At 38.4% G+C, this 27,034-nt stretch overlaps 1 protein-coding gene across 4 annotated transcripts in view; it reads right to left on the bottom strand.

Moving 5' to 3' along the window:
• The window catches only part of cacna2d3a (calcium channel, voltage-dependent, alpha 2/delta subunit 3a), a 213,339-nt gene that overhangs the window by 120,946 nt on the left and 65,359 nt on the right, over nt 1–27,034 (bottom strand). For all 4 annotated transcript variants that reach the window (XR_005992575.1, XM_041799783.1, XM_041799785.1 and 1 more), the window contains exon 5: nt 7,284–7,446. Coding sequence is in view for 3 of the 4 variants with exons in the window: in XM_041799783.1 (XP_041655717.1) it covers nt 7,284–7,446 (163 nt within the window). In the remaining variant the exon portion in view is untranslated. The remainder of the gene's footprint in view (nt 1–7,283; nt 7,447–27,034) is intronic.

Genomic DNA, 27,034 nt, shown 5'->3' with positions numbered 1-27,034 from the left:
TAATTCTTGTGCATTTAATTGTTTGTAAAAATTTTAACGAAATGTAATGCATTCTCAATGTCAGTTTGAAAAAATAATTAACCATTAAATTTAACAGAAAGCTTACATAGCTTCTGTCATTGTTAAAATCTGTGCAATGGGCTGATTTTTTTTAAAATTCACTGGCACTGAAGTTACTCCTTTAAGCTTTTACAGAGGAGTACTAATGCATTCCATGTGTGGCATATTTATGTCTTTTCCAGTATGCCAGTGTGCTTTGATACTTTATATGCTATTTGCCAACAATTCATCCAGTCTGATCTGATATACTATATATTGGATTCTATGATATCCAATCACTGGAGCCTCTTTTCAATTTACAGACTGAGAGTGCCGTAAATGTAACTGGTTAGCCACAAGACGGCTAAGCTTATTTCAACCGTTGCTACCTCAATTTAGCTCGGTTCAGGAGCAGGGCGAGGGGAGCTGGAAGTGGAAAAGGATGAACGGGCAGACAGACACTTCATACAGTAAGACACGTACACAAAAGCCCTCAGAGAGAGAAAAAAAGAAAAAAACAGAGCCAGGACGGCAGGGAGGAAATGACTATGAGACCATCAGGCAGACAAGCACCTAATAGACAGAGAGAAAGAAAAGCAGATAACAGATTTCCCATCATCCCCTATACTGGCAACATTGTTCTGCTGTCAACAGTCATGCCAATAAGCCATGATTGAATTAGCCTTCTGGAAGCTAGCACACTAAAGCCCTCTCTTGATAGTAAACAGCCGTCCACCTCTATGGAGTGGAGGCTGGATTTGATCCAGGCCCCATTTACACAACAATACGGTCACTTCTGGAGCAGTTTGAGAGTCTATTACAGGCTCAAAACGTCATGATGAGGAAGAGAGTATGGGCTCTACTTTCCCCCTAAGCTGTGATTTAAATTCATCTCGACTAATGCACTCCATGATTCAATCTGATCAAAGGAGCTCCTGTGAGTCTATATATTCACACAAGCACGTGAACTGGGATTATAAAGTGTAATTGTGTAGGTTTCCCTCTTCACCAGTCAGAGCTGAGATAAACTACGCTTTATTATGGTATTTAAAATGATTAAGGAGAAGAGTGAGAAACAGGAAAGAAGAAGACAGGTGTGTGTTTGAGTGCCTTCCTTCCCCTTTGAACGCTCTTCAATCACAGAGAGCATACAGGTTAGTGTGTGGACATTAGAGTGTATCGACCTGCTGTGAGTGTGTGCACGGCTTCACTGCGTCCCTGTTACATGTTCCTGTCATGTAGCCTCATAAGGTATGATGGCGTGGCTTGTGTTGTGAGTTTGGAAGATGGATGTTAGGCCTTGTGCACTCTTCCTGTGATTAATCTCCACAGGCATGCAGCTCTCTGCTATCATGGACTTCACCTCCAATTCATCAATGCTGCCATCAAAACCATTTATGAAGAGAAGCAGCCAGACCTTCAGCAGCATGGCAAACTCGTTCAGAGGATAACAGCTGGCTAGCAGTGGAAGCTTGGTTAAAAAAAAATTAACTCAGGACAGTGCTATGTGGCCAGGCCTGCAAAAATATTTGTCCTGAAACATCATGGTTGTATGATGAATATATCTGTGGAGAGTGGAGAAAAAAAGAGCAGACAGACATGGAGTAAACCACGTTCCAAACCAGGTGGTGATAATTCTCTTAACAGTTTCCAACTGCTACTAAATCACAAACACAGAAGATGTGAACACAACTGCGTGAAGCTACTTTGACTTAGGTAGACACATCAAACTCGCTGATGAATATTAGATGTGGTCACCCAGAGGTGCCCGTCACCAGAACCTGGCAAAGGAAAATAGGTGTCCAACAACTGTTGTTTTTCAAAGCAGAGTCGTTCAAAGACATTACTGAAGCAAATACATTTTTAAGGGCATTATTTGTGTGCAGTAGTAGAGAACCTGGCTTCAAGTGTGCATTAAAAATTTTCTGCCACCTCTATCTTTTGCAATGGGGAACTATCAGAGCCCTCTATAGTCCCCCTTAGAGCAGGCAGGGTTGCCACCTGTCCCTTAAAATAGTGAATCATCCCATATTTGACAGTTAAATGCAGCGTCCCATTTTGAGTCAATACGGGCCACTATTTGTTCCGTATCTTCGTCCCTCACATCCTACTCTGCCACTGATTTGGATAATACTTGTTGCATTCGTCGGTTGGATTGGTCAGCTAAAACACAGAGCCAATCAGAGGCTGAGTAAGCCTATTTTGATGGGAGTTCCATTCATGGGACATCATAAATATTAACAAACTTCATAAAATCATGAAGTTTTTCCGTCTGTCATCCTGTGGGCTCCTCTTGGTTGAGAGGAGAAGTAACGCAGCAGTGGGGTGTGGGTTCAGGCATGAGGGTCCCCATATGAAGAAAAAAACACTGGTACGATACAAGTTCAGCCAAGCTGATTTTTTGATGGATCAAATGGTCATATATAACCTCATAATTCTCGCTCAGGTTAAAAATGTTAGTAGATATTTCTCTGTATTTTCCATAATAATGTAAAAGTTTAAGATATTCAAAGGATAGAGACAGATCTCTACAACTGAAATTTTAAAAATGAATTATAATTTTTTCTTAGTCTATGAAGGGACAGTTGACAAATATCTTTGTTCAAACTGTGCTCACTTTGCTGTTTAAATTTCTGGTTTAAGGGGAGAAAAGAATGAAAGAATATACTGAGGTAAAGTGTCTTTGAATCCCATTTACTCAAGTAGAGGTAAAATAACTTGTCAGTGAATCTACTCCAGTAAACTTAAAAAGTAATTCATTTATGGTGTATTTAAAGGAGTAATACGTAATTACTTTTGATTTTTGGGTTAAAATGTGAAATATTATCTTTCAAAACAAATATCTTTCAAAACAGCCATAGAATTTGAGTCTCCAACCAGATTGATAGCACATCATTAAATTTAAATTTCAGGGTAACTGCAAATTTCAAGGTCATTCACGATGTGCTACTGACTGTCTGGTGGCAGCACAGGTCAAATAGCTGTCAAGTGCCCTTTCCCAAACACTGTGTATGAGAGGTTTTCCAGATAGATGTGTAAAACAAACCCATCTGGAGCGCCAGGTTACTAGAAACCAGGAACTTTTGGGAATTTTCAAAAGTAATCAACACGTTTCACAGAACATTTCAGCAGTTTTTTTCCAGTAGGTTTCCAGAAATAGTTCAGGGGGAAAAAAGCATTAAAAATTAGGGAATTTGAGTAACATTCCTAGAAACTTGTTGGGATTTTATCTAGAATGTGTTAAAGAGACTTTTGGGAACCTTCTATTAAACTTTTCCCATTACTTAGGGGTATTTTCGTCAGTGGTGATATTCTCTACCCTCAACAGTGCATGCAGGACTAAGTAGATCTGACTGAAAATAAAAATATCACAAATTTGGGTCACCATTACTCACTCCAATTCACACTGGCTAAAAAAAATTGAACAAAAGAAGATTGGAAAAAACGTTGTCTGGTCTGATGGGTCTCGATTTCAGCTTTGACATTCAGATGGTAGGGTCAGAATTCGATGTAAACAACATTAAAGTATGGATCTATCAAGCCTTTTATCAACAGTTTAGGCTGGTGGTGGTGAAATTGTGTGGGGGATATTTTTTTTGGCACACTTTTGGCCCCTTAGTACCAACTGAGCATCATTTAAACGCCACAGCCTACCTGAGTATTGCTGCTGACCTTGTCCATCTATTATGACCAAGGTGTACCCATCTTCTGATGGGTACTTCCTGCAGGATAATGCACAAAGCTCAAATCATCTCAAATTGGTTTCTTGAACATGACAATGAGTTCACTGTACTCCAGCGGCCTCCACAGTAACCAGATCTCAATCCAGTAGAGCACCTTTGGGATGTGGTGGAATGAGAGATTTGCATCATGGATGTACAGCCGATATATCTGCAGTAACTGTTTGATGCTATTATGACAACATGGACCAAAATCTTAGGAGAATGTTTCCAACACCTTGTTGAAAGTATGCCACAAAGAATAAAGGCAGATCTTAATATGCCTTTAAACAATTTGAGAAAGCCCAGATGATGATGCTTTGGAAGCTTCTGATAGGTTAATTGAAAACATTTGAGTTAATTAGAGGCATATCATGGGGAAAAAAGCATAGAAATCAACCAAGATATCATGAAGAGAAATGTGGACCTTCACAAGTGTGGTTCATCCTTGGGTATAATTTCATTGTACTATAGCTAACTTTGCCACCGAGTCGTGCAGGTGCAAAAGTGAGACAAAGTAAGGCAAACTCGACTCGTTTGAGCACTAAATTGCTGCTTTCATTTCATCACCTGCACCTGTAGCAGCACACACAAACACTGCAGCAACATTTTGTCTTTTATTTCCAGAAAGCTTTTCGGTTTCAGAACACCTGCAAACCTTTTTGCTGATTATTCAGGATTAAAAGGCATATGAACGCCATGCAAATTCATTACTAAGAGAACAGTTTTAAAATGTTTCTGAAAAAGGACCATTCACAAACTGTTTCCTTCCCCAAAGCCAAGCCTCTCTCTCTCTCCTTTTGCTGAACTGAGATTCTTTGCCCACCAACGAGCTGCCTGCAGTCCCAGCCGACACATCAACGTTATCAGTACCAGCGAACAAAGCCTGCAGATCTAAAACCCTTACAGCGCTCTCTCTTCCCTCACTCCTCGCTCTCTTTCTATGTGTGTGTGTGTGTGTGTGTGTAATTCGACTCATTTGCCTGTGAATCAAATCAAAATTACTCTTCCTCTCTGTGTATCGGCCCGTCGGTCTTCCAGCCTCCCTCCTCTGGCTCCTGCATTCAATTTCTTCTCATTTCAATCTCTCTCCTCCTGTCACTCTCACTCTCTTCTTCTCCTTTTTCCACCTAGCTGTAATTAATCTGTTGCTCAGACCTTCCATCAGTCTGACTTAACCTACTTTCTTTCTCATTTACTCCCTCCTTTCTCTCCTCTCTATCCATACGATTTCTTTGCCTCTGGTAGCTGGGCTAAGCCGACATGACACTCCCTGTGTCCACTGAGCTTTGTGCATGGCCATGCCATCTCTGGGATGGACTCGAGTGGATGGGAAATTAGCAGAATGTCTCATTATTTAACTGCTAATTAAGTCAGTGTGCAGTAGGGATGATCCATAAAGTTACAGCTAATGAAGTCAATTCCTTGTGCGAGCACAGGCATACATCCATGTGCACACATGCCCTTCATGTTCATCTTTATGTCACAATCTAATTAACAAAATAATTGAGAGATGGACACGATAATTTTAATGCTTATTGATGGTAATCACTTTATTTAGTCGTACTTAATGGTGTAAAATAAATTAATTTTGTTTAAGAGTTATCTCTGATTATGTTTTGCATTATATTTTTGAATATTTGAGACTATGAGCTTTTTTTCCTGATCACACACATTGGGACTGTGTGGATTGATGGACAACTTATAAAGACTCGTAAGGTAAAGCTACATGTGGAGTTCCTCATGCTGAATGGCTGCAGTATAGGTCATAAGCACAGGTGGGAGCAGAGCCAACAATCAAAAACAAATACACCACAAATAACTTTATTTCAAACATGGTGTCTGACTTTTTTTAATCATTTTTGACATTAAAAAATGTGACCATAGTTAACAAATACAGCTGAATGGGGAAATATGAGTAAATACACAAGGCAGTATTTATTAGTGTTCGGTATCATTTGTTTTTTTTCTCTAACTTGCTAACTTGATCCTTATTAAATGGTGCCCATGCCTAACTGGGCATGAATTGATTAAACTTGCATCAGGCAAATCCATTTTGAAAAGCTCCCAATCAGCGTCATTTGAGGAGAACGAGGCGGTAGCTATGGGCGAGGTTCAGCTGTGCTAGCCGTTTGCAATGGCTGCCTCCAGTGCTGTGATTTGCTCAGTTGTAGCTAGAACATAGTGGCAGTTTTATCAAGCTGGACCACATTTCTGTATGAAATAAAGAGTAAAACAACACTAAAAGCTTTTCATGATTGAAAAGATGTTTTCGCTCTTCTGTCAACCTGCTTCGGCATCAGTTTGTGATCGTTACAGGGAGATGGCTAGTTGTAGTGTGAGTGGTTGTATATAATGGTTGCCAGTGGAGTGATGAGCTCAACTTAGCCACAGCAAAGGTTTTGTCAGAACTGGACATTTCTTTATCAGAATAAGAGAAAAGAGATGCACTGAAAGCTTTTCATTATGGAAAAGATGTTTCCTCACTTCTCCCGGCCTGTTCTGTTACAGGAAGAGTCTGCTGGTGTATCCAATGGCTGCTGCTACATAGCTATTAGCTCAGATGTAGCTGTAGGAAAGCAGCAGTTTAATCAGAACTGGACCACATTTTCTTTTGAAACAAGAACTAAGAGTCACACCGAAAGCTTGTCTTGACAGATAAGATGTTTTTGCATGTCTCCTGACCAGCCTTGGAATCAATTTATTCACCGAAGAGCTCCACCATTCACAACTACAGCAGATGTAGCCTGTCTGCTCAGGAGTAGCACATGTGTGGAACATTATTTTGTCTTGTTGCTCTGATTGGCTCGTCATGAATGTGACAGGTGGAACGTTCCTCCAATCACCTTTCAAGACTGTTTTTGAAAAGTCTTGCCCTTCCAAGATGTTTTCTATGGGAGCCTCCCAGGTGACTGTGAAATATATCCATACAGTAGATATATGGAAAAGTCTGTCTGCCGTGTCAGGTTACTTTATTTTTTGCTAGATCTTTTAAGGATGCACAATATGACATTGGATTTTTACAAATTAATTTAAGCTGATACGGATATCATTGTACAACTGTAGTTTGGAAATAAGACTTTAAAACAAACTTAAAAATGTAAGGAATGAAGATTTAAAAGGAAAATACTTCAAGTGACATGGGTCTGTTGCTTCTTAATTCTTCAGAAACATAATCATAGCTGTGGATGACATTTACAGCTTGTGTAAGACGGTAATGATGGCAGAAAAAATTACATGGAAATATTGTCCGAGATTTTCATATCTATCAAGACTAACATTAGTCTTGATAGATATGAAAAACATAGGCTAAATATCAAGAATTAACATTTCAGATAACATCTGCCAATACTGATATCATGCCAATAACATTGTACATCCCATTGTATATTCTGGTGTACCATTCATAGACTTACTGTCTAATTTGTTTTTTCCTTTTTTTGTGATCTCAACAAAAAAAGCTCAAGTTTTAAATTTAACATCCACTTAAAGTTTTTTGGACTAAAAAATGATGAGAAAACACACCTTTGTTGTACATGTTGGTCGGCACCTGCACCACGCTTAGGCTGAGGTTGACTGACAGGTTGTTAAAGTGATCGTTTGGTTGCAAGAGGAATTCTCCTCCCAGCTCCACGCTGTTCCCCTCCTCATCCACCTCGTTGATCAGCACTGCATTGAAGTATTCATACTGGAGATTAAAAAAAAACACAGAGACGAAGAGAAAAAGAGGCAGTGATGAGATTTCACTTACAATTAAACACATATTGTTTCACTCAGACTTGTGAATGTTGTTTTCTGTGGATTTGACTCCCTGAATTATCACTGAATAGAAATGCTGGGTCACTAAAATGCTGAGTCAGAGTCGAGTTGGCGTTCTGAGGTAACCTGAATCCCTGGATCATCTCAGTCGTGCATGTTGTTACAGTGGGAAGCTGCTGAGTTGACAAATCCCTCCCTCAGCACCAATGCTCACTGCCTAGCTCAATGCTGCATGTGGTGCTCTGCCGCCACTGTATTTTTAGTACTGCGCATACTGGGGGGACTATTAATAAATCATAGAGCTAGATAAATATAGAGCACATGGCTCACTGCAACACAAAGGCTCTGTAGATTCAAGGACCACAGAGGGGCAGCAGACCTTGCAAAGGCTATGGTACATATGGCTAAAGAGCTAAAACACATAAGCTTGTGAAAAGAAAATTTGACATTTTAAGGTACATTTATACTTTTTTATTAAGTTTACATGTTGATTTAGAAAACTGGACATAGGCAATACAACATGCAATCAAATTATGTAAATTCATGCTTTGAGACTGCATATTTCATTGTTTTCATCTTCTACAAGTTTTGATTAGACAAGATGTTGTTGTGGTTACAGTGTATCATTGCAGAAGAGCAGATGCAAATAGTTTATTCTTCTTTATAGCTTAAGATTCAAGATTCAAACAATTTCCTTCACTCCTGAAGGGGAATTCAGTTTACAGCCTCCCAATACAGACAAAAACAGACAAACACAGATAACAGCAGCATCAGACCTGTCAGTTACTACAAATTTATGGAGAGGAGGAAGTCACATAATCACAAGCCACCTCAAGAAAACAAAACAAAAAAAAAAGTCAAGATGGTGGAGATCTCTGGGCAAAGGATATGGTTTGACTGACACATAATCCTTTTGGCTTTCTTGAACACCTGTTTTTCCACAGCAAACTCAGCTCGAATCTCCAATGATCTTGTAGTTCTTTTGTCATGGTGATGTATTTATATATTCAGATCCCTGAATACCATTCCACTATCACTCTACCCCCCAACAACTGACACAGCATGGTAAAGCCTAGTTTATGCGTCTGTGCCCAGTCTTTGCTGTACTGACTAGTGACCCATGTGGTTCTTTAGTTCTTCAATTGCACCCTTCTGGAAATTTAACATCTCCACCTCTGCTTTTTTAATTCTTCCCTTTAATCAGCCCCCCACACCAACAAAATTACTCTTTGGGAGATAAAATCTACACTGAAGTGTTTAACACTGAGATTTAAACTCTCTGGATTTTGCTGTGTACTGTTTTAGCATGTTCAAAATACTATTTTCCTTCTCATTTTAATGGCCTAACTTTAATTTTCAACATAATGCACGTTACAACTGCTGCTGAGAATTACCTGCAAAAAACAACCTTTATTTCTTTCCTAAATAGAATATATTTCACTTTTCATACTGTCACTGACAAAGGCAGCGGCACTAGCAGCAGTTCAATCCTAACACAGGTGAGAGCTGGTGATTACATGGCTTAAGGCCACATTGATTTCTCTTGTAATGGCCAAGAGAATAGGATTTGAAAAGGCCCTCTGAGGAGAATGAATTGCCATTCTCAAGAGTCCAATAGAAAGCCTCAGTACATGTGTTATCATTCAGAGGGAGACGGACGATGTCTGGTCTACTTTTATTTATTTATTTTTTTAAGAGACTAACAAGACTGCAGAAGCAGGTAAAAGGTTGATCTGTGCAGAGAGAAAATGCATTCATCAAACCTTATGTATGCATCAAGAGAACTAATTCCAGCCCTCAGATTTCAGGCTTGTCTCACTGTCTATTCCAGCACCAGTCACCTTCATGTAGGCAAAATCTGTGCAGCTCCTCCTGAGGAACATCATCATCCCTTCAGCCCAGTGCAAAACACTGATAAAGCCATCAATTAGGCTGGCAAACGCAGCACCTATCGCTGTAATTAATCAGCCTTGATTAGGCCTATTAGGCATGTATCAAGGAGAACACTGCCATTTCAAGGTGAGGGGGTACTGTTGTGCATATTTACGCCTTTGGTTCCCCTTTTCTGCTTCTTCTGGCTCTTTCATCACTTGACACAAAACAAAAGACGTTTCAAAAGAACACTCCTCAATAGTTTTATAAATGGTTGAGTACAAAGCACTTTAAAAACTTAAATGATCAGGCCAGGAGCTGTGTCAGAACTCGACATTAGTATGTGACTCACTTTTGGGTCTTGACCCACCATTTGTGGAAATGTGATGGACATTGACCTTTACAGTGTTTGGGATAGCAGCCATTTTCTGTGAGCAGTATGGTACTTATTTTTTAGGGTGAACTGAATCCAAATGAGTTGACTTTGACAATGACTTTTTATTTCAGTTTTACTCTGAAGCTTTTTGGGAAAAATATCAACCTTGTGCTGGAAGGATAAATAGACAAACAACAAAAGAGGTGAGAGAAAAATAATAAACATTCAAAACATCTATTTTAATGCAGTAAGGTCAGCTCTAAGAGCAACACTCAAAGTAAAGATTTATTTAAAAGGTAAAACCAAAGTGAAAGTGCTTCACATAATAGAATTAAGCAGGAATTTCCAAGTAGGCAGCGTAGAGGCAAACAAAAACACAGGTTTACAGGAAATAAACAAGTTAGAGGGAAGAAATGAGTGAAACAAAAGTTATACAATTTTCACAGATGATCTTCAATTAAAGCATAGAAGATAAGGAGGGGAAGTTATGCAGTGATCAAAGAGGTAAAGACATCAGATAGAAGAGAGAAGAACGACTAGAGAGAACAAGACCATATCAGTGGATAAAACAGGATGGGACAGAGTCTTTAAAAAAAACAGCAGAGCAAAATGAGAGACCATAGAAGAGAAAGGGTAACAAGGTGACAACACAATATAAAAGGCCAGATAGGGATAAGGTAGCTGTTTCAGCTGTATGGAGGAAATATTCTATAATCACATTAAAGGAGTGATATTCATCACTGCCACAGTACATGACTAGACGAAGTTGCTAATAATGAATGGAGAAAAAAGGCTCAATCAACCCTGAGGTTAACCACAATTTTAGCAAGATTTTGCAAATTCTGCAACTCTCTTCCCCACAGATCTCAGTTCCTCATTTAAATCAAGTCTTATTAAAATCACTTCTTATAACTCACTTTGATCATTTGCCATTCTCAGAACTTTGGCCTTTGTTGTGTATTTCTTTAGCTGTTTTTTTTTTGTTAATGTGCTGTTTGGCCCTTGACTTTTTTATCTATCCATTATCTACACTGCTTATCCCATTTGAGGTTGTGGGGGCTGAAGCCTATCCAAGCTGTCATTGAGCAAAAGGTGGGGTTCACCTTGGACAGGTCACCCGTCAATCACAAAGCTGACTTACAGAGAGAAAAACACAGACACACATTTACACTAATGGGCAATTTAGAGTCAAGCACTTAAACCTAACCTTACCAATGTGTAAAATTCCACCACCAGGAGGCAATCAAAACAATAGTACACTATGATAAGTAAAAACCAGCGCCACCCAAATTCACCCATCTCTGATGTTTAATTCTTATTTTGAACTGAGGACTTGACTTTTTATCTTTATTCATAAATTGCTGATAATAAGGGGGTAATACACTTAAAAATGTACTTCCGTGTTCACGCTGGAAGCGGTCCCAGAATGTGCATGCGTTCTGAGTTCCAAGGATGCGCATGCTCTCTGCTTCTGTGCATTTCTCTCTCGTTGCTTATAATAATTTATGAATGTACACAAAACATTTTATGCTTGGTAAATATGCCATATGAGGTGCAGTTTCATTGAAAGGAGTCATAAATTCAAAACAAGATGTAATATTGGGAAGAAGGCTGTAGAGGTGGGCGGCGCTGAGTGGTAGTGATTGCTACTTACTGGAAATGAAGAGTGGAGGGATTCTGGGGTCAGTTTCAGTTATTCCAAATCACAACCAATGACAAACTCCTGTTAAAATTAAAATTAAGAATTTATCTGTCTTTACACTTTAGGAAATATTTGAGTTACTATAGAATATCAGTTTATTAATATAAATCATAGGAATGGTCATTTTAAAAAAACATTAATATTGATATTTAAGTCCAAATATTCTACATGTTGCATCTTTAATTGTAAAGCATTTTGTTTTCTGTGTTTGAAAAGTATTATATACATGGGTGAGAAGCTGTTCATACACTTTATATCGCATTTTAAAATTGTACTACTTTGAATTTCAAACTGTTTTTGTGCCGATTTGTGTTTTTCTGCTGTTTTAAACTAAAGGTTATTCACTTCCTGTTTAGACACAGGCCTTCTTTATTGGTAGAACATTTTACCATGAACTTTCTGTGGAAAAGGGAACTTGTCATGGACTGAAAACAAATTAAGAAAACACTAAAAAGTTTCAGATCTATTTTGACTTACACTAAGCTGTCTGTAAATCTCCTAAAGTAAAATGAGACATAAAGGAGTAGTGGTGGACATTGTTTACATCACTGTGGTGGCAGGGAGAAGCTATGTTGCCTTAACCAAAGTGTTTTGAAAGGGACAATTAAACATGCAATTGAGCACAATAAAAAAATGTGTACTAATTTATGGACCTTGATTAATCACAATTAACTCGATTAATCTTGACAGCTCTAATTCTAGGAGACCACACAGACACCGAGAATATGATCTAATAGTGATAAATTATCTTTAAACCTGAAAAAATATTATTTGGAAACGCCACAATAAATCTAATGGTAAAAAATAAAATAGCTGGGGCTCATCTTGAACAATTTGTAGAAAACACATTCCTTTAGGTTACTGTAGATCAGAGATCAGGGGTTTTCAAAGTGTGGAAGAGTAGTATCTATATTTGCATGTATCACTTCAATCTGTATGGTAATGTGTAAAATCTTGAATTGATATAGAAACATATATTTGATAAAGGTAAAAAAGAGTAATGAACTTTTATTTCTGACAAAAGAGTATGTCAATTAGGAGTAACATTTTAGTAATGTTGAATAAATTAGTATTTAATAACACAAAATAATATATTTTAATGACAGGAATATGTTAAGGATTTAGATGATATTTTAAAAAAGTACATTCTGGTTTAACTTTATGGAAGGAAGCTGATGATAAACAACCAATGATTAATGGACAATTGGTGTGAATTGCTATATCTGGCACTCTTGTATTGCCCTATGTTGACTATATATTGTAAGATGACCATTTTGCTTCCAATTAATTTAATAAATTAATTGAGAAGAAAAATAAAATAAAATAATATTTCTATTATTATTTTTTTTATTAATATTACTTTCATACAAGCTTCATAAGGACTTGTGTTGGAAACTGGAGGGTTGTTGATTCAAGTCCCAATAAAGACCAAAGTCTGGACACTGGTATGGTAAAGGTGCTGATTCACTTACATTCGCTGCAGGTGATGCTGCAGGAATATTGACCCTGAGGCAGTGGGAATCTTTGGCACAGTTTCTCAAAGCACAGACTTCCTGACATATCTCACCAATGTGACCTCCCTTCCTCTGGCAGCTGCACCTTTACTTCCTTCCAAAGAGCAATATGGTGTCCAGAGACAAGCACCTAATTATCACTTTAACAAACCTCATAGGTTCTCTCACTGTTCTGTTCTCCATGCCAAAATCATGCATAAAGAGCGGCACACATGCAAAGAATAAACAGATGGCAATAATACAGTATATTCTGCAAAATCAGAGCTGAAATATGCCCATTAGTGTGTCAGTTGTTTTCTTTTTATTGGCTTTTTTGTCACTGTTTGTTCGCTTATAGCTACAATATTCGTTGTATTTAATTTACAATAACTTAGCAGTTTTATGACATCACTACAAATGGTGTAACAAGCAAAATGAAGCCACAGTTTTCATTCTCCAACATTGGCTGCCTAAGATTTGCATTTTTTTTTCCTCATAGCATCAAAAAGGTGCCAATATTACAGTATATTTTTAGGATGCATTCACACTGAGCTATTACATCCATTTGAAAGTGACTTTAGCACACTTTATCAGATGATTTGATTGGTTAGGGAGGTTGACAATGCTCCGATGAAGGTGCAGACCAAAGAATTAAACTCTGGTTCACCTGAAAATGGGGATCTCAGTTCACTTTTGAAACTGGCAGAATAAATGGCTATTTCACTTTGTAGGAATATCTATTAATTAGGGTGAGCATCTTTGTAGCACTATCATGACTCTGTTTAACCAGGATTGCTTCACAATTTCAATTCTTAATGTGTTTTTTGTCTAGATGTGTCTTAAACTGTGAATTAACATTGCTATCATTTGTTGTTTTTATTTTTGGATCACTGAAACTCTTTTCTGTCAAACAACTTTACCTTTTTAGGTAATAAAAACAACACCAAGTGCACCATTAGATGAAAAAGTGACCCAAACCAAACAAGGACCGTCCTGAGGAACTGAAGCAAAAAGCAGCGCATATGGGGTTAAATTTGGCTGGATATTTTAGAAAAACTGAGCTGATGCCAGGATCATACCATCTAGAGTTTCTGTGCAGTTGTCATCAAGCAGCAGCAAAGAACTCTTCCACTATAGGAAGTCTGCAGGACTGAGGAAATGGTTATATTGATCTCCTCCACACCAGGTAAGTCAGTTAAACTGTGGAAAAAACATCACAGTTCTGTAAAGTGTAAACCTGATGATAACTGAAGCACACAGGTCCATTTAGAGTTTTAAAGTTCTAACTTTTCTCAGTTCTCATTCATTCATTATGGCTATTCCCCACATCCTAACCCCCAACTGACAGCAGGGATCATGTGATTGCTACTTATAAATGAGGTCAAATTGGTTTGCAGGGCATAGCTCAGGTTAGCATTGCTAGCATTTGCAGTCTTTGGTCCTACTTGTAGGTGAACATCTACATGCCTGAGCAAAACATGGCTACACATTACTCAGGTCAAGCAATTAAACCTGCATTACTAGAGGCCATTCCTCAGAGTAATGTTATTTATTTGCAGGTCATAGTGCAACATAAGCTGGATGGCAGCTGTGGCTGACTGGAGCTACAGTCTCAAAAAGTGTTGGGTGGCTATGCTACACATTTTCCCTGCTTTGCTGCACTTGACAAAGTGCAGTGTGAAAGCTAACAAACTAACCAAGTGAAAAATGCAACAATGTTGCAACTTTACTTGTGAATTACACCAATTTACACCATTATCATAAGCCTAGGCTGAATAGTGTGCAGGGGCTGAATATTTAAAGGGAAAATTCATAAAAATAGAGGAGGAGATGTTAGAGTGCCAGAAGGAAGTGCTGTAACAAAGTAATTATTGATAAGTATTGATGTATGACTGTATGCAAGATCAATGTGTGATCATCCCTGTGAAGTTTGGTGATGATTAACATAGAGGCATTAAACGTTATAAGGTATTATTGGTGTATTTTCACTGCAAAGAATGTACAAAAAAGTAGTTCAAGTTTGGGCTCCAGTGATAGCCCCACCCTATGGTGAAAACTCCTAACCTGACATACCAGATGAATTTGTTTCATACATCCATCTGGAAAACCTTCAGTACTAAGTGTTTGGGAAAGGGCAGAGGATTTGGAAAAAACTCGGAGGGTGATTGGTTGAATGTTCTGTCTGTCACATCTTTATAGGCCAATCAGAGCAACAAAACATGTGACCGAGCGCTTTCGCAGCATCCACGCTAAGCTCTTCCACCATAATTGCACTGGCCTCTTGTTGCTGTTTGCTTACATCACAACTTTGCAGCGCCTGAGAGTACTGCCCCTTGTCGCTGATTGGTCCGGTAACTTTCTAACCGGGCCCAAACGGTTCAGATGGGAGCTTTGCAAGATGGATTAGCTAGTAAGAAACAAGGAAACGGGCATTCCATCTGCTTTGCAAGGTTAGAAAACTCATAGTAAGGCCGGCCACAAACTAGACGATTTTCTAATCTGAAACGATTTTAAAACGGTAGGAGACCACAGACTCTAGGACAATTTCCAAAGATATTTCATCTTTAATCCTCTGAACACACACACTAGATGACTCAGCCAGATGGTCAGATCACTGAAGACCACACACCTGCCGACCTGCCTACGACCTCGTGTGATCACATGTCCTGTCCTGCTGTCTCTCCACTACAGAGTGTCCTGGCATGCGCTACAGGTGCAGCAACAATCATAAAACAAGGGAAAGACAGGACGGAATCCTGGCTGGAATTAAGGTACAGTTGTGATTATGGTTGTGAGCGGTGAAAGTACATATGATTCATCTGGCGATGCTCCCCGATGTGCTCGCTCTCATTGGTTGTTGAAGGTACTCCATCAGCGGCACTACGACCTAGAATCATAAATATCAAACATGTTTGATATCAAACATGTTTGATATTTACGATTCAGGGTTTGGGAAGCTACGATGTGATTTGGAGCAGTAAATAAATCATGTTGACACCACACACATGCAGACTACTCAGACAAATACTCGTTTGTGATGAGGCTCCAGTCGGTATAGGCCCCCTGTCAGGGGAGGCAAATCTTGCCCCGAATTGTGCTTAAAATCCTGTAGTGTGTGGCCGGTCTTAACCCAACTTTAGATCTCCAGGTTGTCTAGTATAAGCAAAAAAATCTGGAGTCAATAAGATGAAATCCCTCAGACTAGTTTATATAAATATGAAACTTTATGAACCGTCAAAAAATGCCAAAATTGGACCTTCATTTTCCTCGTCTAATCATGATATATACGTGTAGCGATTTTCATGCCTGTAGCTCTTATCCAGTCCCCTATCTCAACAATTTTCTGTAAAGTTTGGTGAGTTTTTGAGCATGTTAAAACCCCAAATTAGCCATTCTTCCACCTGAAATGTTACACTTACAGATATAGTAGGGTCCTTGCTGACCCTAGGTAGGTGTTGGGCCCTAATTAAATGTGCTGTGCTTCTAAATTGATTGGCAAATACCTCAAAAAGAATGTAAAACTGACCTCAGTCTGAGTAGCTGCATTAAATGCTAATTGGTTAAAAATCAGCATTTTTAAACTAAATAAACACAAACAGACATGAACAAACAAACATTTCACAGACAGAGCAGATAAACCGCACCTGCAGCAGACGAGACCTCATTGTGTCTCCGGTTCTCTCGCTGCCATTGTCTCGTTAGTACCTGTCCTATCAAGCTCACTCTCTCTTCCCCTTCCAGCCTGATTCATCTCTTTCTTTTCCTGGCTCAGCCTTTTTTTCCACCTATTGTTCACTGTTTGCAGTCCTCATCAAGCTCCTCACCACCCACTGTCTCCTCCTGGTATTCAAATCAAACGCTCTCTCCTGTGCATACAGCTCTCCTTGGCAGGGTTTGGCTACTATCAGCTCTATCTGGGAGACCATTGTTGCAGCAGCCAGGTTGTTTCTGTCTGGTCTGTTTCTAAACCCCTGGATGAGCTCCATATTTCCTCTCCGTCTGCTGGAAAGTTTGGGACAAAAAAATCAGACCAGTCTCAGTGAAATTAATTTCTCAAAACTGCAGCACTTTCTTGGTCAAACAGAGACATTAAATTGATAATGAAACGTTTGAAAACATACATTAGGAAGACAAACAAACATGCACTAAGAGATAAGTTCCATAATAGCAGATCCAAACCCCACAGAGACTAATGACTCGATTCTCAGAAACAATTAGATTTGTGCAGATGCTCTGCCTCTATACTCTAAGTAAGTGTTGACAAAAGCAGCTGGAAAAAAAGGCAAAACGCCACTGGAGGCAGCTGTTAGAAGTACACAGAAAATAAAGACAAGTGAAAAAAGTTAAACAAACAACAGTTAATGAGTCCGCTAATAGACTTATTTAAATTCACAACATGTGGGCTTTAATTTTGATTAAAATTGCACCCATAAGCTTTGGCGTTTTAACAGTGTGGGAGTGAGAGTGGGTGTGTGAGTGGATAAACCGTGAAGTGTGTGTGCAGCTTGTTTGTGTACAGTCATGTGTGGAAATGTGTGTGTTGAGTAAGTCAATTATGGTGCTCCAGCATTACAGTGAGGGAGTGCCCAGTGCCACTAATGCAGTCCCTGATCATGGTGTTAACAACCTGATCTTTAACGCGGCAGTGCATTATGCTGAGAGATCGCACATGTGCTATCAGCACCCACTCACTCTCTCACTCAGTGAGCTGCAGACAGAGAGGGGAGAGGATGACGATGGGTTACAGGAGGTAAACACGCATCCAGTAGATTTTAGCTCCCTGCTGCAAAACATAAACCCCAAAAAAGGGGAGATTTAAGGAGGCACATGAGGCGTTTACACATTAAAACGTCAGCATGGATGCTTTTAGCACATTTTACCAAGGAGATACATTCATTATAATTTCAATTTTTTTGTTATCAAGAACAGTTATTCATCCAGATTTGGTTGGTACTGAAATATTTTTTCAATTTTTTCATCTAATTAAAATTCTCAGTAAAACTAAAAAAGGGGGGAATGAATATTAATTGATGCAGTTATTGAAATAGCACAATTTAAAGATAAAGAGTGTTCATTGTGGGTTTTTTTGTTTTAGTTTTGCTTTTTGAATTTTGGCTTAATGCTCTAACCAGAAGTAATAATAGTACACTACTGTTCAGATCTACTATGTGTAGTCTAACCATCTTATACAGACTGTACGTTTTTAGAAATCTTAAGTTTCTGGTATGCTACACCGTGTGAATCACAGGCTTCAACGCACACCGATATGCAAGAAATAAATGCTATCAGTGTTATCATCATCCACGCTGCCAGTGCCGTGGTAAATAAAGAAACAAAGCAACAACAAAACCATTGTAGTTGTTTTCATTTGCTTAGAAAAACATCTGCGATCAAGATTTTCCTCCTTGTTGGAATACCACAAACTTCTGTTTTTTGGCATAGTCTCCATTCTAATGCTAACTTGTTAGTCTGTTAGCACCAGTGTCCATTTATCGTTATGTCATTTCTTCCTGCATTCCTATTGGTTTGTTAGTTTATGTAGGTCATAGCAGTAGTCACACTGTGAGATGATCATCCTTAATTTCTGACACTGTCAGAATTTTATCCCAAGCTGTCTTTGGTGGCAAGACCATGATGCCGTCTGTCGATCTGCCTCACAGTGTGACATAGGACCACTGTTTTAGAGCCATTACCAAAGATAACACAGCGATTGGCCGTCTTTCGTCTGGGACAGTCCAAAATTGCATAGTGTATACCAGGTTTTATATTACACAAAGGAAAATAAATTAGTTCACAAAAAAATGTATGAAAATCTTTAAATAGTCATTTAATTGTAATTATTTAACGGGGAATCAACATTTGCAACACAAAAATTTACTGACCATCTTTTTCATGACCAACTGGATCTTACAATATGGTCTCTGGATTTTGATTTATGGCCATGGGCCAAAAAAAATTAAAAAAAAAATAACTTAAAAAATAAAAAATAATCACTTTTGGTGTTTAACATACAGTACAAAAATATATCCATTTAATGGAGACACAGTTACTTCATTAGATTGTAGAAAAAATGTATTAATCACTAATAAAAAAGGAAAAAGAAAAGATTTATTTGTGAAGAAAATATTTTAGTTTGAAAGGACAATGGACAGAGACAGAAACTGGGAAAAGAGAGAGTATGTAACAACATGTAAGACAGGAGCAACAGTTCAGATTCATACCTATGCTGTCTCCTGTTCTTCTGCAATGCTAATAACCCATTCAAACTCAGCTGCAAACCGCCCCAAGCTGAAGAGATCACGTCATGAAAGAGAACAGAACGAGAACCCGCCCCAGCTGTGCCTTGAAATCCTGTCCATAAAAATCACAAACTGAATCGGTGACAAGCAGCTGACCTGGTGGAGGCCAACATGCTGCCCCAGAGCCTAAATTACTGTTATTGGTTTGAGACTAATCAAATTCTTCAAGCCCACAAGTAACACAGGTTTCTTTTTTTTTGTAATTGTCAATGAATGCTCACGAAATAGGCTTGCAGCTAAAACTAATGAGGTTTTCTAAGGTGATTTTTTTTCTTGAATCTTTTGCTTGCTCTTGCTCTCAATGCAGCGGCATATTTAAACATGACGTACTTCTCACTAATCCCTGTTTACCTTAATGCTGATGTGCCATGCTGCTGCTGCTGGCAAAGCTTAACCTCCTCCACCCCAGCCTCCTCTTTTATAGCATAAAGACTGCTGCACTCCCCGATGTAAAACAGCATCCATTTTGCAATAAAAATTTGCAATAAAATGGTCAAATGTATGATGAGAGTGTTCTTAACTGAAGTTAATTTGTACAAATTTGATTTTGACAACCCCAAAACCCACAGAACATTGCACCCCTACAGATCTTTTGCCCAGCATTGATAGAAACATGCTGTAAAAAACACAAGTTGCCAAAAGGCTTCTGTAACAAGTATTTCATTGTTTTCCACAGGCATGTTGTGTCTTTTGTGTATTGATTGAAATGAGTGGAGTACAAGTACACAGAGTAACGGTTAAAAATCAGCAACTTCCCTGCAAAATATTAAGTATAAATAATTATATAGTGATGCTACTAATGTAAACTGCTAGAGTTCATCCAATTTATGTTCTGAAGCTCTGAAAGCATGTGTGCTTTTCTTCCATAAGCATGGATATTGCAACTGATATGGTGACTGAGTGATGAAACTTTGTAAGAAAACAAGACACAAAATGCAGGAAGTGTTTAGGACAAATTTTTAAGGGGGCACTTACCCACCCTTCAGTATACTACATGCACCTACGCACATACAGAACCTAAGCGTGTGACCCGCATGCGCTCACAAATATCCCCAATCCTGTTGATTTTCATAAATACCCTTACTGCAAACAGCACAACAGTGAGTCAACATCCTGCAGGGGAATAAAGAGAGAGAGGAGTCAGAGATGAGGCCAAATGTGATGCTGTGGGTTGACCGTGACGCTCCACCCTCTGGTGCTCACTTTTAACTCTCATCTCCTCTTCAGCTCCCCCTCTTTTATCCACCCTCCTCCCCAAGCTTTTTCTCCATGGTTTGGAAGAAGGGGGGGGGGCAGCACTCCTAGAGTGTGGAAATGTGACTGGAAAACAACCACGGGGCATGGATACAGGTAATCAGTGAGCAAACAAGACAGCACATTGAGTAAATAACTCGGAGGAGAGGCCAAGTTGGGGTTCATAAACTGTGCATTAAATCCTTCATCATGCATCTTATCCTCAGAGAGCACACCCACACTCTGAGGAAAACATGACTAAAAATCTTTGGAAGCTACCAGAGACCATAATGCTCATTATGCGCCCAAGAACAATTCAAAGACAGCAAGGCAAGAACAAAACTATCAGCATTATTAATCTCAGTTAAGATTTATTTTTATCTCATAAAATCAATACTTCATAAAAATGTCACGATATAAAAATATGACAAGTAATTCCAAGTTTTAATACTTGATCTTACTTCTGAAAAGTGCAATGTTGGTAATTTGGTTTACTGCAAATTTATTCAGCTTAAAATGAGTCCCTATATGCCATAAATTTTACATGTTATATACTTGTTTTTTTTTTGTTTTTTTTTTTACTGTTCTTAAGATTATTGATTCAATTTCTCTCTGACTCTTACTTGCCAACTGTCCTGTATTAGCCTGAATTAAGCAGGTTAATCTGCAGCAAGACAGCATCACATCCTAAAACATAGATTAGAAAACATACCAACATGAATTAGTACATATCTGGGCATCACAGGTCCTGCTTTCAGTTGGTTTAAATAATTGATTCTCACCAAAGTTAGCCATGGAGTCCACAAGGTTCTGTGCTTGGAACAATTCTTTTCCCCTTTTATATGCTTCCTCTAGATCAGTGGTTCCCAACCTTTTTTTTTTTTTATTTCAGCCCCCCCCCAGTATCTATGAAAACTTGAGTCCCCAAAAGACTATCATGAAAAAAAATAAATTAACACAAATTTTAACTATTTTGCTGTGTAAATCCAAACAAAGTAACCAAAAACAGGGGTAAAAGGACAGACAGAGCCCCCAACCCAGGGGGGTCCTGGACCCGAGGTTGGGAACCAATGCTCTAGATAATATTGTGTGGAAACATGCCACACAGTTTCATTGTTATGCATACGATACTTAACTATATGCAACAGTAGAACCTGACGACACAAATCGGCTGAGTAAGCTAGAAGCATCCCTTAACCCTTTATAGGGCAGGGAACCACATATGGTCACTTTGGTTGACTTCCTTCGTGGACTCCCCCCAACCCTCTGTAAAACTGTAGAACCAGAATCATTTTTCTCAGGCAATCAGTGGAGATCAGTCACAGAGAGAGACATCGACCAATGAACAGTCACCCAGAGCATCTCGAACTTCCAGCTTCCAGTTTCCTCCAGAACTTGCAAAATGCAGTTTTATATCTCTTTTGGCCCCAGACAAATGGCCCTAAAATCATAACTAACCATGATAAGTAAATGAAAACTAAACATTGTAGAGGTGAATAGTAATAAATCAAATTTAAGACTTCTTAAGACCTATGTAAGACCTGAGAAAAAATAATTTGTGCACAGAATGGTCAAAAATAAAGGGCATATGAGATTTCTTGTTACAGTGGACCATGGCAGAGTTTTTTGGTTTAATTAACTGTTTATGAAATGTCAAATGGTATAAGGCAAAGACATTTTACGGTCATAAAGGCCTAAAATTGATGATTTCTGGTACATTTAATACCTCTATTCTATCAATATGCCATTTACTGATATTCCTCACAACACATTCTAGCAGATGTACCAGGCTGATTCTAAACCATTTCACTATCAGAAGCAGAATAATGCTTTATGTCAGGGAAAACTTGTCAGAATAAGGGTGGACTGAATGGATTTTGAGTTTACAACCTGGTAGTCCACATGTTAGAGAAATGGACTCATGTTTTACATCAGTATTGAGTATATTTGATCACAGAGCCAGATCATATCAGAGAGGGGCCTGGGGTCCTCCTCCAGGAAATTTAGAACAACCAACACTTTATTCCCAGAATTCTGCAGAATATTAGTGCAATCATTTGTGCCATGTTAGCAACAATAACTAACATGACTGAAATCATATAAGGTTAGATAAAAGAAAAATGTTTGGATAGGATTTAGTCAGAGTGCTTTCTAAAATTTCAAAAGTGCAATTTGAGACTATTCAAGACTTTTCAAGGAGTTGCAGGATCCCTGTTTATAGGATAATAGCACTCCATGGTGTAGTCAGATGTTGCTACAGGTCTGTAGAAAAACAAGAGTGATCCTGTGTCAAATTTGACCAATTTATAGATAATTATCAAAACAGGAGTGATTTTGTAAAATTTTTAGGTTTTTCTAGTGGAATTATGAGGAAAAATAGATTGATATGAATAATGAAATCTTTGAGATTTTAATCAGTTTTACAACAGTATGAGAGTTATCATATTTAAATGACATAAATGAGTTTGTATTTTTATTGTCACAGTGAATTAAAATTTGTGATTTTTTTAGTTTTCCTGTTGGATTTCTAGGATAAAACCAGTGGTACCACTATTAAACAGTATTCTGTCCAGTTTTATGGGAAAGCAGCATGTCAACTCATCTTTGAAGTGTCATTTGAAGTAAATATACTTGTGATTTTTTTCTTTGTTTTTCAATAAATAACATTTTTATATGCATACACTCTATGGATATGTTTCTTTGTTTGTTTTTTACCATAGACGGGCAGCGAACCATACATGATCACTTTGTTTCATCTTGACTTTCACCGTAATAATGTAAAATATATAGAAAAGTCACACAAAAAAAAAAAAAAAGTGGTGGGATGTAGGTGTATCGTCTTCAACTCCCATACATACAAACTTCACATTCTTTCCCCTCAGCATGTTAAAATTCAGGCACATCATTTCTCAGAATAACGCAGAAAAACTTGTCTATGCATTTGTTACCTCTGGGTTGGCTTACTGTAATTCTCTTTTATCAGGCTGCCCTTGTAAGTCTCTTAAGACTTCAGTTTATCCACAATCATGCAGCATGTATCTACATTGGTTTAGATGACTGAGTGATCAACAGGACTTACCTGAGCATTAATGATTGAATAAATGAGTACATGATGAATCAGGGTTGAGCACATATGTTGTGTTAAATGAGAAAACAGATTTTTTAATGAATGGAATTGGTTGCTTTGAGTCCAAAGATACGATGATAAGACAAAGTCTGTATGTGGGCAAGGAAGCAGTAGGGCATTTTGCTTCATTTGAGCATCATACATTGCTCAGCCAACACTTAAGTAAGTGTCCTTAAAAATATTCCATCTTTGTCTGTGCATGCAACAGGACAGTGAAGAAGAGGGTACTCAGGGTACACAAGCACACATACTCAGGGTCAGATAATTTTCCTAGTAATAAGAAAAGCAAATTGGCAAATCAACAAGCATGCAGCCACCTCTCTGCACTCTATGATAATACCTCAGAGAGCGGGGTAAAGAACAAAAGAGGGGCAGAAAAAAAAGATTAAGCATTTCTCTCCCATTGCTCCCTGAAGACTGGGGCTACATTTTCAGTCAAGCCTGGCAATTGGTTTGTCTCTGAACGTCCAAGGAAGGATTTTATTGGCTGCAGAGGGCATGGGAGACTGCTCTCCGCTTGCCTATTTACAGTACACGAGCGTTGCGGGTAAAAGAGCAAGGGAGGAAAATCGCAGCAGATTACTGTGCCAATTTCACATGGAAGCAGAAGAGCTCTGGAAAGGATAGATAAGGAAATTCCTATCAAACTGCTGCCAGCCAAATATGTATCCAGTGGCAAAAAAACACACAAACATTTTATAATAAACCCCGAATAGTGATGGAGGAGGTTTCACCCTACAGCATTGATGTGGTATTTTTAACCCAGCTGGTGATAATTACCATCTATTCGGCATGTTGTGAACTAAAAGGCACCATTAGAAATGCCACCATCAGAGCTGGATAAACACAAACACATGCGCACATACAGTACACAGGTGTACGTGAAGAGCACCCCCAAACATCTACCTGCAGATTAGTATTCATGCCTGGAAACATCAACGGAGAAAATGAAAGCAGTTTGTGATGGTAACTAAAGGAAGCTTGAGAATTTCAGTTTATGCTCAGGCCGTTCAAAACACAATTAGAGCAGAGATATTAATGGCTGCAACATAATTTGCCAAGAGGAGCTGAAAAAAGCTGTGCAACTAAGGATAACACATTTGCTCCAGCTCATACAGAGGCGCACACCTCATGATAATCTGAAATCTGTTAGTGACGGATGTTAGAAAACTTTATGGAGTTTAGATGGAAACTTCTGTGACCATCAAGATCATGATTTCAGTATTCTTGTCAATATAGCTGCCATATAGTTGCCTACCTGTGTTTACTGGATTAAACCTCTAGAGAGCATGCCAGAGAGCTCAAGCAGTCAACAACTACCTGATGTGTGGGATGTAAACTACAAACAGGGAAACAGTGAATAAGAGGAAAATTCTGAGTTAAAACAAATATTATGAACATCAATAATTAAAAGTAAAGACGTTCCATTCCATTTTTTCCTTCCTGATACCAATTCCAATACAAGAGTGTGGGGTATGAGCCGTTACCAAGAACTGATCCAATACTGGTGCAAACTTTTGGGACTGACTGTGCTGAGGAAAACTGGCACATTGTCTTAACTCTAAAGTGAACTCAGAACATGCCTCATAGATAAGAATTGTAATGCACAGCCTCTCTGTGACACTTAAGTTACTTTTCCTGCTGATTATTGTGAGATTCAATGCTAAACATTAAAATAACAACGACACAGGGGGCCACACGACAAGCTCTTTGTCTTTCTTTCTATCCATATGCTCTATTCATTCCATCTAAGCATGCACAGTTTGATACAGTATGACGTGATTACAGAGCAGTCTGCCACTGGTCAACAGCCCCTCAAAAAGCAAAAAAAAAAAATATATATATATATACTATATATTGAAAATTGTTTTTTTTAATAAATTGATTAAAAGATGTTAAATATCAGATATACAATGCAGATTTTATCTTTCAAGTCCCTAAAAAGTCACTCATGGTTTTTTAGTTTCTCTTTTCTTATGTTTGGAAATTTTAGAGTACACTTGAACTTGGGTTCTCCTTTTTGTTCCACATTTTTGCGTGTAGTTACGTTTATGGAAGTGTTAATGCCCGATGAGGTGTCTTATTATCAGGAAATAAAGGACAACGTGGAGGCCTGAACAGTCTGACATGCAGCGGAGGGCGGTTGCCTCCACGAAGTCCATTAATCCCTGATAACTGGACACTCAAAGAGCATTAACCCGCTTATACCATGGTCACTTGCCAACAAAAAGAATAAATAAAAATACTAATTTATAATTTCATATGTTTTGCAATCAAAATACAAAGTTTTACTAAAGCAACATTTCCTTTTCCCTAGCAACGCTTGAGGACTTGACTAATAACTGGAAAAGTCATTCTAATCTCATAACATTCCTAGAGAATGTAAATGTAGCTAAGTACTCCAGTAAATAGGACGGGCCATAGATATAAAGTCACAATGGAACAAAAAAATGAGTCAGCTCAGTGCACTTTCTTAACAGATTTATTGATGAAAAGGCATGAAGAAGAGGGAAAGGGATCATCTGCGATCAGACTATAAACCTGTAAGTTAACATTGACAGTCATCTGATAGAAAGCATAGTTTTGGCAGATTTGCTGTCAGTGTTAAGGTGTTAAGGTTTTTTTTGTATTCACCCACTTAGCTGTACTTTCCAATAACCTTTTCAGGATGTGTTCTTTTGTCTTCATGGTGTAGTGGTAGCCAGGAATACTGATTAACCAGTGATTGGTTCTTGCAGACATGATAGTCTTTTTACTACAGTCACTTGAGACACATTCACTGCACCAACTGGCTAGACCTCTGTTGATTAGGTCAATCACTTTAAAGGGAGTGAATATTTATCTTTTGTTTTACATTTCATATTATTATTCAACTGACATTATTCTGCAGAAATATGTTTTTCACTTTGACATAAAAGAGGTACAAGGGGGTGAATATTTTCTATAAGCTCAGTCTGAGGATGTCAGCTCTGTGACTGATGACCTGTCCACTATCTCTCTCGCCCAATGGCAGCTGGGTTCAGCTCTAGCTCCCCACAACCCTACAAAGGTCAGGCAGTTTAGAAAATAGATGGCTGGATAATTACCAGCATGTTATTGTAAAAGGCTTTTTGGATTTGGTAACATGTATCTCATTTTGCCCTCTCATTACAGACATATATTCTATCAGCAATCATCAGCTCTGTGCTGTAGCAGTGTCATTAAAGCTGAGACAAAAGGACACTGACTTCACTGAGCAGTTTTCATTGCAGCCAAGTAATTACTGGCATAAAGCACCACTGAGAGCCCACACAGTGTTAATGCCCCTCTAGTAGCATATGAAAAAATCACAAACACGCTGAGACAAGTGTCCAGAAGTGACAAAAAAACACTCAATTGCCTTTACGGACAAATTTTGCAAAGAAATCTTGCACTG

Source organism: Cheilinus undulatus, linkage group 11, assembly GCF_018320785.1.
Source record: "Cheilinus undulatus linkage group 11, ASM1832078v1, whole genome shotgun sequence".
Taxonomy (NCBI): Eukaryota; Metazoa; Chordata; class Actinopteri; order Labriformes; family Labridae; genus Cheilinus; species Cheilinus undulatus.
Note: the sequence above shows the minus strand (reverse complement) of the source record. Positions and strands in the feature narration are given on the sequence as shown.